This window comes from Saccostrea echinata, unplaced genomic scaffold (assembly GCF_033153115.1).
Source record: "Saccostrea echinata isolate AGI-Se365-2 ecotype Australia unplaced genomic scaffold, CSIRO_AGI_Sech_v1 ptg000037l, whole genome shotgun sequence".
NCBI lineage: Eukaryota > Metazoa > Mollusca > Bivalvia > Ostreida > Ostreidae > Saccostrea > Saccostrea echinata.
The window spans coordinates 497,029-509,151 of record NW_026889786.1 but is presented as its reverse complement, the minus strand read 5'-3'; the positions used below and the strand labels follow the sequence as shown (position 1 = coordinate 509,151).

The window sequence follows — 12,123 nt, the reverse complement described above, 5'->3', positions numbered from 1 at the left end:
TGAAAACCAACATGTAGATTAGAATTGTTGAAAACATGTGCATTAAGTTTATGGCAATACGGGTTTCATTTATCAGAAAAGAAATGCAATTCAGGTGAGTGTTGTGGCCCATAGGCATTTTGTTTTAGCATATTAACTGAGCTATAGTTTTCATTTAAGATGTGAAATGTGTTATGCTGTTGCTCAGAACTTAAAAAGTCATTAAAAATACAAGGTAAGGGTTTTTAGTCTTTTATTTTAACAAATGCTGTGCCAGTATGTTGTTTTCCTGCTTCAGATCGTCCTGGAACTATCACAATCACCAAAGAGTTCTGTTTCACATTCTTAAGAATCTTTCCTATTCTTTTGTCCATTTTCTGTAAGCAGTTCTGTAAAGAAAGTGAATTACACTTTGAATTATCTGGAACATAGGTAATCAAAGATTACGAAGCTCACCTCGACGAATGTTATCTTTAAGTAAGGCAAATTTCACATATTTCTTTTTATTTAGTGTACATCCCAAGATCAATGTCCATGCAAGTTTGGTTTAAGTACAACTTATAGTTACTTGGAAATAGACCTGTTCAAAAAACGTTATCCTGTTATCTAATCAAGAAAATTTTGGTCAGTTCCAACATCCAAAGTAAGTCTGGAAGTTTTCATCCTTAGATGCACCATCTATGCAAGTTTAATCATAACAGGCCAAAATGTTATATAGCTACTCCAAAAAAATTATCCTGGTCACTCATCTGGAAAATGTAGGTCAGATTCAGAATCCAAAGCAAGTCTGGAAGTGATCATCCCTAGCTACATCATCCATGCTAATTTGGTTAAAATATAGCTAAAAATCACTCATGTGGAAAATCTAGGTCGAATCCAGCATCCGAAGCAAGTGTGGTAGTGTCCATCCCTAGATGCATCATCCATGCAAGTTTGTTCAAGGTAGAGCTTATAGTTACTTGGGAATGGACCTGCTCCAAAAAACTTTAACCTGGTCACTCATCTTGAAAATCTAGGTCAGATCCAGCATCCGGAGCAAGTGTGGTAGTGCCCATCCCTAGATGTGTCATCCATGCAAGTCTGGTTCAGGTAGGGCTTATAGTTACTTGGGTATGGACCTGCTCCAAAAACTTTAACCTGGTCACTCATCTGGAAAATCTAGGTCAAATCCAGCATCCGAAGCAAGTGTGGTAGTGTCCATCCCTAGATGCATCATCCATGCAAGTTTGGTCCAGGTAGGGCTTATAATTACTTGGGAATGGACCTGCTCCAAAAACTTTAATTTAGTCACTCAACTGGAAAATCTAGGTTGGATCCAGCATCCGAACCAAGTGTGGTAGTGTCCATCCCTAGATGCATCATCCATGCAAGTTTGGTCCAGGTAGGGTTTATAGTTACTTGGGAGTGGACCTGCTCCAAAAACTTTAACCTGGTCACTCAACTGGAAAATCTAGGTCAGATCTAGCATCCGAAGCAAGTGTGGTAATGTCCATCCCTAGATGCAAAACAAGTATTAAAAGAAAATCTTTTTTTAGTCCAGTCTTACCAATTTTGCTTCTTCTGTTTCTTCCACTCCTATGTGAGAAAGATAGTTGTCATAACTATTGTACACAAAGTCATGAAACTGTACATGAGATTTCACAAGTGATTTGGTCTTTTTATCTGAATCTGATCCTATAGCAACCACTCCATTGTCCATTCCAAACTTCTGAACTGTTTCCTGGTCTGTTACCATGGCAGCTAAAGATAAAAAAAATATTAACTTATAGTTACAATCATGAAATTCTCTCTAAAACAATTGCTGATCCCATATTAAAAAAAAAATCCAAATACTAGTAATACAGCATTATCAACAGAATGGTTTTTGCGCTATAAAACATTTCTTTCTGAAACTCATGCTCCTATTGGAAATTTCAATTATAATAAACGCGTGACTACGAAGTAAGAAAACCACATCTATTTCATTACCTGTAAGACCATATTTCTGCAGGACTTCAAACATGCTGTAAAAATATCGCTCCATTCTAAAGAAAGCTTTCTGTCTAGATACAATGTGTTTTTGAGGGGTGTCAGGTTCATCGTTTTCTTCAGGTTCTTCCATGTTTAAGAGTTTGAACTCTGACCCTGTTCCATCAGTTTGTTCTTCAGGATTGTTGTCTGCAACTGTCCACCCCATTCTTACATCTCCATAGTTGACATCTGTTAAAAATAATGTTTAACCTTTAGCTTAAAAACAACAAAACAGCAAAGCTGGCATAGTTCTGTATACTGATATCATTTTTCTTGAAAAACAACTTTATACTACTAGTGGTAAAACGACCTTAATATTTCGGTATAACAAAAAAGCATGTTTAATACATGTACCAAGTTAAAATGTGGCACAAATCTGTTCAAGATAGTATTATAATTAAAGGAACAAAACAATTTCTTTCTTTAAATCAAACAAATAGATGGATAGATAAAAGGACACTTTTTTAGTATATCCCCCTTCAAATTTGCAAGGGTATAATGATAGCAAATCCAAATCCATTCACAATGTTCATGTACTTGACATGTTTTTGAGTTACTCATTTTTTTCCTAATAAAATCTGAAATCACTTTCTTTTTTGCCAAATTTCCATATCAGTTGCAAACATTTCTGAACTGAAATCTGTACAAAAAATCAGAAATTAGTTTTAACTGAACTAATTTTGATTTGTACTTCATTGTTATGTTGTAGGTGGGCATTAGACAGTGGCAAAATGGCTTAGTTGGGTGAGCCCTTATTCTCTTTAGAGAAATGGACAGGCTTTCGCCTACATCCACGTGGATGTAGGCGAAAGCCTGTCCACTTCTCTAAAGAGAATAGATGAGCCCTGACTAAAGTTTAGGGGACCAGGTTTGATTTCTGGTCCAATCAGTTACACTTTCTCCCTTTCTGATACATTTGGTGCAATAGATATTCCCTGAAAGTGACAGATGCTAAACCTGCCAAAGATAAGCCTGAGCTGGTGTCTTTGGGAGTAATGACATTTAAGGAGGGGAAATTCACTGGTTTGACATGCACCCTCTGGCAGACACTCTCTAGTTCAAAGGGCCTGGGTTTAAATCCTAGTTTATTACGTGTATGTGGTATTTTCTCCCTTTCTGCTTTAGTTAGTTTTAATATGTTCACAACTTCTTTTCATTTCTCTACATTGACCTTTTTTTCCCCCCTAAATTATTCTTATTGTTGGTCAATTGCTCAAATTAATTCATTTTATATTTTGAGACATTAAAAAAAAGAGTTTAAATTAGGGATGTCACATCCTCGCAAGCCAGGGGTCCTGAGTCAATACGTTGCCATTGGACCCCTGGCATATTTCATTCAATATTTGTGGGCTGACTGTAGCGACGTCTTTCGGAAAAATTACAAATTTTGATTGTTTTTCTTATCCCTCAACCAATCACATTAAGTCATTCTATGATAAACAACTTGTAACACGTGCATTTGAGGTGTCATTGGAATCCTTATCTAACTATTTAAGAAAGCTTTAATTTGATTGGTGCTTCTCAATGAGAGAAGCAAGCCCACGAATATTGAATGAAATATGCCAGGGGTCCAACGGCAACGTGTTGACTCAGGACCCCTGGCTTGCGAGGATGGGGATGTCAATGAGTACCCGGTTAACCAGGTACTCGATCGAATGTCCGAGTATCAATTACTAAAAATGGTACTCGGTTACTCAGAAGTGTATTTTTTCTTATTTCAAAGTACATATTTTTATTAAAAACCTATCAAAAAATAACTTAGATATGCATAAGGTTATTAGTGTGTTGTCATCTACACCTGTAAAACACCTGTTATCGCCTGTGGCTGTGTATATACGGTAATTAATGACCAATCATCTGGTACACAGCAGTTCTCACCTATTGTGGTCATTAATTTTTGGATGGCCTCAACGATTGTTTTCAGTAAACATCATTTAAGTATGGTCTATTATCTTCTTAAATTATTTAATATACACATGTACGGTGGCTAAATCAGACATGCCGCTACCCACTTCAAAAGTGAAGAAATATTTAGAAATAACTAAAGATTTAAAAATGTTGAAAGTAAGTTTGCATAGTGAGAAACAATCAACATATGAAATAATATAAGACTAGCAATCCCAACAACGTCCTTTCCTTCTCTTTCGCTAGTCTAACATCACAAACCTGCGTAACAGATTGTCCTCCTTTTGCGTTGATGAAATAGGTCCTAAACAAGAACTGTAAACCATTTGTAATTTTTGATGTATGAATTGTGACTTTTGTGTTTATTTGATAAATAAATTTGGTACCAAAAAAAATTACCTCCCTTTGACTCAGTTGTTAACATACATTTATAAACGTGATAAAAACAGCTTTGGGATTTAACAGAGCTTATCCAGGCTCAAGAAAATTAACAAACTTGTATTTTCATTTTTACCGAGTACACGGGTACTGGATTGGAAAAACATCCGAGTAACCGATTATCAAAAATTGACTGATTTGACATCCCTAGTTTAAATATTTCATTTTTGAACATTTTTGTGAAGACTTGGAATGAAAGCAATACATACTATGTTTGAGTTTGTGTTTAACCAGTTTCATGGTGGCTATTGAGTCCTCCACTGAGTCGTGACCTTTTTTTCCTTCCTGAATTGCCTCCCTGTAAACAAATTACACATAAAATGTACTGCATATATAATATTAAATCATTTTATACTATCTATCTATTCAAGCCTGAGAAAAAAATATATTTGTTTACAATTTACTTGAGTCTGACTGAACCTAATTAATGTGTCGACCCCAATTTCTTTTATTGTAAAATCCAGAAAAAGGGAAAAAAGGAAATTCCGATTAGATGTAGTGAATTTTGTTTATAACGAAATGTTTTCAACTGGCCCTAGAGGTTCTCTATAACTGTGTTTTACTGTATTCACATTCATAGTACCAATCCAGGGGTGCATGCACTCAAATTTGAATGACTTTTATTTGTGCAAAATATGAATGCACAAAAATAAATATTTATTACATTTTCAACAGTGAAATACTGTTATTTATTAATTGAATAAAGTGATATTCTGACACAGTAAAGGATATCAAAATGGTATTCTCACAGTATGAGAATATCAGAAGTGCAGCAAAATTCTAGATTTTTCTTTCCTTCAAGAGTGTGTTTTTTTTTTTGTTTTTTGTTTTTTTTTTTTTTTTTTAAAATCCCTGTCATAAGCTAGAAAAAATGAACCATCCTGACAGAGACTAAAACTGCCAAAGTTTCTCCAAATATGTTGTTAAAAATCTATGTTTACAATGTTTTTCAATCGCTAAGCTATGATGTCTCAACCACTTGACTATGATGTCACAGCCTATGACACTGTGTTACAAAAAGACTAAGGCAAAGGGAAAATCAAAGAAAATGTAATAAAGAGAAAATTCAATGTTTTGTAGATGAATATGAAACTTATTTCACTTGTGAGACAGGATTTTTAAAAATATTTTCACTCATGGTATTCTCATGATACACTGTATTCACACTCATGAAAATATCAAAAAATCCTGTCCCACTCGTGAAATAAATTTCATATTCATCTACAAAACATTGAATATCCTCTATAAAGTCCATGTAGTATGTTAACTGATTCACACTGTAAAATACTGATTGTATACTGTATAACCTACTTGATAAACATTTCTGTGAGCCTCTTCAGACCAGTTTTAATTCCAGGCCGCCCAGACAGGTTATATATACAGCTTGTATCTATCACATAAGGGTGGTACATCTGTAATCATACAGCCATTACTAACTTAAATGGAATACTATTAAACATTAAGAATACTTGCACCTTCCATGACAGGAACACATACAATAGTATTATTAATAGCATGGACAGTAATTTTTATATACCAGTAAAATATACATGACTCAAACTCACTTCATAATTTTGAAAAAAGATTAAAAATGCATGCAAATATTTCTCAATTTTTCCAATATTTTCAGAAAACACATCTTTTACCTTGATAGCTTTTAAGTCTCCGCCCAGTGACTGTCCACAAAGAATGGCGTTGGCCGGCAGAATTTCCTGGATTTTCTTTTGTACGTCTGACAGCCGTGTGGTGACTGGATCCAGTAGAGCCTTTGTGATACCACTAAACCTAAAACACAAATAAACTGTAGATATTAGGACTTGTACTATGGTATATGAGAGTATACGGTGCAAAAGTAGACATTGCTCTCAAAGGGAAATTGAATCAAGAATGTAAAATCAAATATTCCTGAATTAAATGTATTACTGACATGTACTACCAGCAGCAAATGAAAATATTTGAATTTGATTATGACAAATGAGACTTAATTCATACAATTAAAGAGTCATCAAAAGATAAATTTGAAACTTTTATCATTTTGACTTTCTCTGTGAGAAAGAAGGACTTTTTTTTTTAATGAAATCTCATGCTTTGTGAGAAAGTTGACTTCAAACATTCCTCGTGAATTCATTGAAAACCTGATTCTTCAGTCAAATTTAATGTACAATATATACTGTTTCTCATTGAAACTTTTAATCAGTTGATAAATTTGAGAGATAGTTGAAATTGAGATCATTTTGTGTGATCAATGGCTGCAATATAGTGTATTTCTCCTTTAATATTATATCTATATATTAGTGTTGTCAAATCGGACGATTTTTAGTAACCGGTTACTCGCATACTTTTCCGATCAAGTACCCGGTTACTCGGATAATTTTTTCGTTACAGTTACCATATCTATTATTTTTCTCATCCTTTACCTATTGGTAGAAATAAAACAAATGTACTGTGTATGAAGTATATTTACAATTACAAGCTCAAACACATATACAATATCTTCAAAGAATTTTGATTTTATATGTTTTTATTTAAGAAAATAATTTTATAGACACACGAAGAAGATAGTAGTCAATCACCATTTTCACAATGGCTCTCGTTACATTTTCCTTTTCAGTCCCTGATATATGTCGCGATCAAGGAGAATTAAAATACCCGTAATTACTGGTTCATTTGTAGAGTGTCCAGTAAATCGCTGATTTCTGAATAATTTTTAATCTTAAGTGATTAAACATATTTTTAGTCCCCTCGTCTACAATATCACCGATTCACATAATTTACATTTTACAAATCTCAAATCAGCTGTTCTTTGAAAATACTTCCAAGCTTTATATGTCTGCGGCGGCATCTTATTAAATTTGGCTCCTTTGACTAGTACAGGTGTAAATGAGGTAATTATAACTCAGGTCTTCAAATTTTTTATACCCCCGGCAATCAAAGCTATCAATTACACTGTATATAAACTGTGATAACTAATCAAAACAAATCAATCCTATTTGTGAACCAATAGATCAAGTCTAATGGTAAATAATTTTAGGTAAATGTATTATTATACATTTATAAACAATATAACATTTATTTTCTATGTATTTATTATGTGAAAAGTATTTTTATCCGAGTAACCGAATAGCAGTTTTACTAACCGATACTCACATCGTTTGACGGTTAACCAGGTACTCGTTGACAACACTACTATATACATGGAAGGTAGCACTTTTAAATGTCCAACATATTTGAGACTTACTCTTTGAGATAGTTGATGATCTATTTGAGACTTACTCTTTGAGATAGTTGATGATCTATTAGAAACTTGCTCTTTGAGATAGTTGATGATCTATTTAAGACTTACTCTTTGAGATAGTATAATAGATGATTCTGTTTGAGACTTAACTCAGTGAGATAGTTGATGATTCTATTTGGGACTTTGCCAGATTTTTGATAATTCTGGTTGAGACTTAACTGAGTGAGATAGTTAATGATTCTGTTTGAGACTTACTCAATGAAATGGTTGATGACTGAGACCTTCTCAATGAGATAATTAATGATTCTGTATGAGAATTACTCAGTGAGATGCTTACTTAGTGAGATGGTTGATGATTGAAACTTACTCAGTGAGATAGTTGTTGATTCTGTTTGAGACTTACTCAGAGAGATTGATGGTGATTGAGACTTACTCAGTGAGATAGTTGATGATTCTGTTGTAAGGTTTAACCAGTGTATCATACAAAACTTCTAACTTCTCATCTACAATAGATACACGTGTCAACTCCAACTGTCTGGCTACCGTCAAACACTGTGAATAAAGATTTCAAACTTACTTGTACATGAACATAAACATCCCTCTCAAAGCCAATGAACAGAGACGACTTAATATGGATAATGTGTATTCCATCACTAAAGGCTACCAGGATTTGTTCTGCACAGTACATATGGAAAGGGAGGAAGGCACAAAATGTAATGAAGCATACATGTATATCCTTACCATTTCACAATCCAAGGCAAACATAGGGCTCTGGTCATCAACTGGCAAATAGTCTTCTTTGGTGAACTTAAAGTTGACTGGATTTACTACCAAAAGTCAATAACATAAGTGTAGAGAAGTCTTTTTATATATAAAATAACAATACACATAGCTAATAAAAATCCTTGCTCTTTTTCATTTTTCATAGATTTTATTATTTTCTACAAAGATATTTTACTTTCCCTTAAAATCTATACTTTTAAAACAGGTAACGATAAAAGTGAGTGTGTATCATACTGCAAATTCCATGTACAATGTACATGCCTTTAAAGAAAAGTTATCTTCTGTAGCAGCATTCACACTCACAAACAAAAACAACAGAAAGACCTCAGGGCCTCACATTACTTAACTACTAAACTCCTCTAATTATTATAGCTTTCAACACATGTTCAAGTATGGGATATTCCTTCCAGCAGTAGTATTTGTACAAATATTTATAGCAAAGAATTTTATCAATAGCACAGTACATTTGTATTCTAGTGTCTTACCATTTCTATGCCTACAAAAGTACACATTGGTATAGTTTAAATTTCACCCTTGTTATATTCTACAGAGAAAATGTACTTATTATTAGTAATTTTGTTCCCTGTTTTGATAATCTACAATAGGCATTTTATAATCAGTATCTGACATTCTTACCATTGCAGTACTGTACAGGTAGGGGGTACTTCTCCTGCATTAACTGAGCTGTATTTAGAAGGAGAGATGTCCTAGGAAAGGCATCATCTTTATGTAGGGCTGGAGGATGGTCAGTCTCCTCAGGAGGGTCTGATTTTTTGGAGGATTCTTCTTGTTTTTCTTTTTCAACTTTTTTCTTTGCAACAGATTTGGAAGCTTTACAAGACAAAAAGACATTTTTCAAAACATTCATGACAATGTTTTAAGCAGGCAGACTCTTAAGATTTTAATGAATATTTTGGGTACTGTATTTGTGTTTATTTTTAAACTCATATTTTAAATTCATATCAAGTACCTTTGATGCAATTTTTAGCATGCTTTTTGATGAACTTCAGTATAAATATTTATCCAGACAACATACATGTACAACTATATTTAACCAAAAATATAAAACACACAAGTACTAAAAGGCTGATTCATGTTTAAGCAAAATAGTCTGTGACCAACAAATACATTAAATTTTGAATATTTTCAATTATTCCTACCCACAATCCTTTCATGTCTCGGAGGTAGAATACAGAATAGTTCTGATGGCACTGTTCTGGCATACTGAGATGGGTTTACTATATCTATATGCTGAAAGTTACAAAAATATCCAGTACAATAAAACTTAATAGAACTTGTAGGAAAACATGATTACAATTATAATTGCAATTAAAGAACAAAATGTTGTGATTTTTGTATAAAAATCACATTTTTTTTTGCATTAATGACATGGTTAACAAGATTATTTTACACAAATTCTTTGTGGTAAGATAAGGATAATGGCTGGTACTTCACCTAAACTTTACTTATAATGTCAATATTTTATAATATGCTTACTATTTGAAATTCATTTTTGAGTGTGGAAAATGATTCTGGATATTTCTCTAGCTCTGTATTACTGACACCACTCATCACCATCACAACAATACTGGCCACTTTTCCACCTCGAAGTAATTTACACCATCTGTGCAAGAAAAATACATGTACCTTATGTTTTGGTCTTATACATTCACTCCTTGTGTTTATGTAAGTATACTGTCATACTTTTTTATCATGAGTATTCAAAAATTTATTACAAATACATGTGATTTCTAAAACTTCATTTATTACAGCTGATAGGTATTTTGAACTGTAAGTACTGACTAACTGTTAAGTATTAAAAGTTTTTGTACCTTGGTTTCATTCTACAAGCAGATTTTTGTACAGCAAATAAAATAAGACTCTGTATATCACTAATAAACAAAGGAGGAATATCTTCTTCCTTTAAGTCTGTTTTAAAGCTTGGAACATTCTCCCTTGCCATTTCTTCCAGAGTCAAGAACACCTTTGGCTTTTCCTAGAAATGATGGGGAAAAAAATGGACGTTTGAAATGTAATTTTGTAAAACTATAGCAAAAAGGAAATTCTAGTTGAAAAAAGTCTTTGCATTTGATTTCCATTTTTTTTATAGTTAAATTCAATCTTTTATTGGTTATAAAAGGTTATCCTTCTTAAAACAAATCTTGAAAAAACATTTCACAGAAAAAAAAAAGAAATATACAATATCCATACCATTGATAATTTCTGTCTCTCCCGTAATGCTTGCCTAAGTTTAAGAAGTTCATCCTCTGCCATCTGCTGGAAATTTTGGGGATTTTTATTCCCACTGCTCCCTGAAGCTGCTGGATTTTCATTATTTGACTGGGAATCTTCAGATTTGTTTTTCTTTTCAGGTGCAACATATTCTTCCTGAAATGTTCAGTAATTTATTTATCCATTATTGTACCTTTTGACATGTAAAACAACATTTAAATTATCTAGTATTAATAAATACCTTATGTCATCAATAAGAAACACGCAACTGACATAATATCATGTGATGTCACAGTCTATACTGAGTGCATCTGACCTTTAGCCTTCCAATGAAGTATGCTTCATGAAAAGATGGATCTAAGTTGAACACGAAAGGTTGAGGGTATTCACTTAAATGAAATACAACCACACTCACCCTTCTATTCAGATCATCGCAAATATTATGTATTGTCCAGAAAGGATGATGAAAGAAACGACACTGGCATACCAAGTATGATATTTAAGGAATCACTGTCTAGTTAGTAGAGTATGCCAGGGCATCAACGATAGTTGGAAACGTGGGATAAATTATCCCACGTTTCCAACTATCGTTGATGTCCCTGGCATACTCTACTAACTAGACAGTGAATCCTTATATTTCCATTTCATTGTGAAATAAAATTGTAAATTTAGATTTTAAAAAATGTAGACTAATAGATTTAAATTACACGAGGCCTCACATGTCAATTTCAATAGTCCCTGCCCACTGACGTCAAACACAAAGACAGCCGCACGAGAATTACATGCATATAAGGCCTCATTAGAGTCAGACACAAAGACAGCCGCACAAGAATTACATGCATATTAGGCCTTCTTAGCTCCTGGCCTTTCGCTTGGCGAAATTTGCATTCCGGTAGAATGATCAAGAAATCAACTCTCCTAACTTTCAAAGAGTTATCACAGAGAAAACAAATAGAAATGGAAATATTAAATGGTATAATGGACTTCAAGATTAGTTGTGGAAGGTTTCGAGATGAACTCAATAGTCGATTAAAAGGAATTTTAAATCCTTCTTGTAAATTACACATCAAAAGATTCAATCAAAGATTCAATTTTCCAGAAATATCACATTCTGCTGATGAATAAATCTGTTTAACTTAGAAAGTATTAAAAAAAAATTTCTACACTCATATCCAGCTGATCTCTCCTAGCTGCTAACTTACCTCTTTTTTGACAAGTTGTAAAAAAGCAGCTGCTTTTCTTTTCTTTGCCTCTAGTCTCTTTTCTCTTTTTGTCTCCATGTCCTAAAGTTTCATAAAGATGTGAATTTTAAGCTGGACCAGTATGTATCATATTATGACACATGTGATTGGAAATCAAATGTCAATGTTAAAATGATTAACAAAATCAATGCGGAAAACGACATTGCTTGAAACGTTCAGCTGATATAAAAATAGGGAGCGACTAAAATCCAAATGTGATTCGGTTCCCAATATTGATTTTATTCAGTTTCATTATAATGTTGGACTATCTCTTAAATATTTTTGTTTAAATAATTTAAA

At 33.2% G+C, this 12,123-nt stretch overlaps 1 protein-coding gene across 1 annotated transcript; it reads right to left on the bottom strand.

Annotated features, from left to right (window-relative positions):
• Positions 1-224: 224 nt before the first annotated feature.
• On the bottom strand, positions 225-11,877 carry LOC133200228 (RNA exonuclease 5-like). Its single transcript, XM_061336043.1, has 14 exons — positions 11,785-11,877; positions 10,562-10,738; positions 10,183-10,346; positions 9,848-9,974; positions 9,511-9,601; positions 8,987-9,181; positions 8,309-8,394; positions 8,001-8,119; positions 5,979-6,117; positions 5,644-5,744; positions 4,542-4,630; positions 1,948-2,178; positions 1,526-1,719; positions 225-368 (listed from the first exon to the last, which is right to left on the bottom strand). Exons 1-14 carry the CDS (start codon positions 11,860-11,862, stop codon positions 225-227), a joined length of 1,935 nt encoding a protein of 644 aa, XP_061192027.1. The 5' UTR covers positions 11,863-11,877.
• Positions 11,878-12,123: the final 246 nt, after the last annotated feature.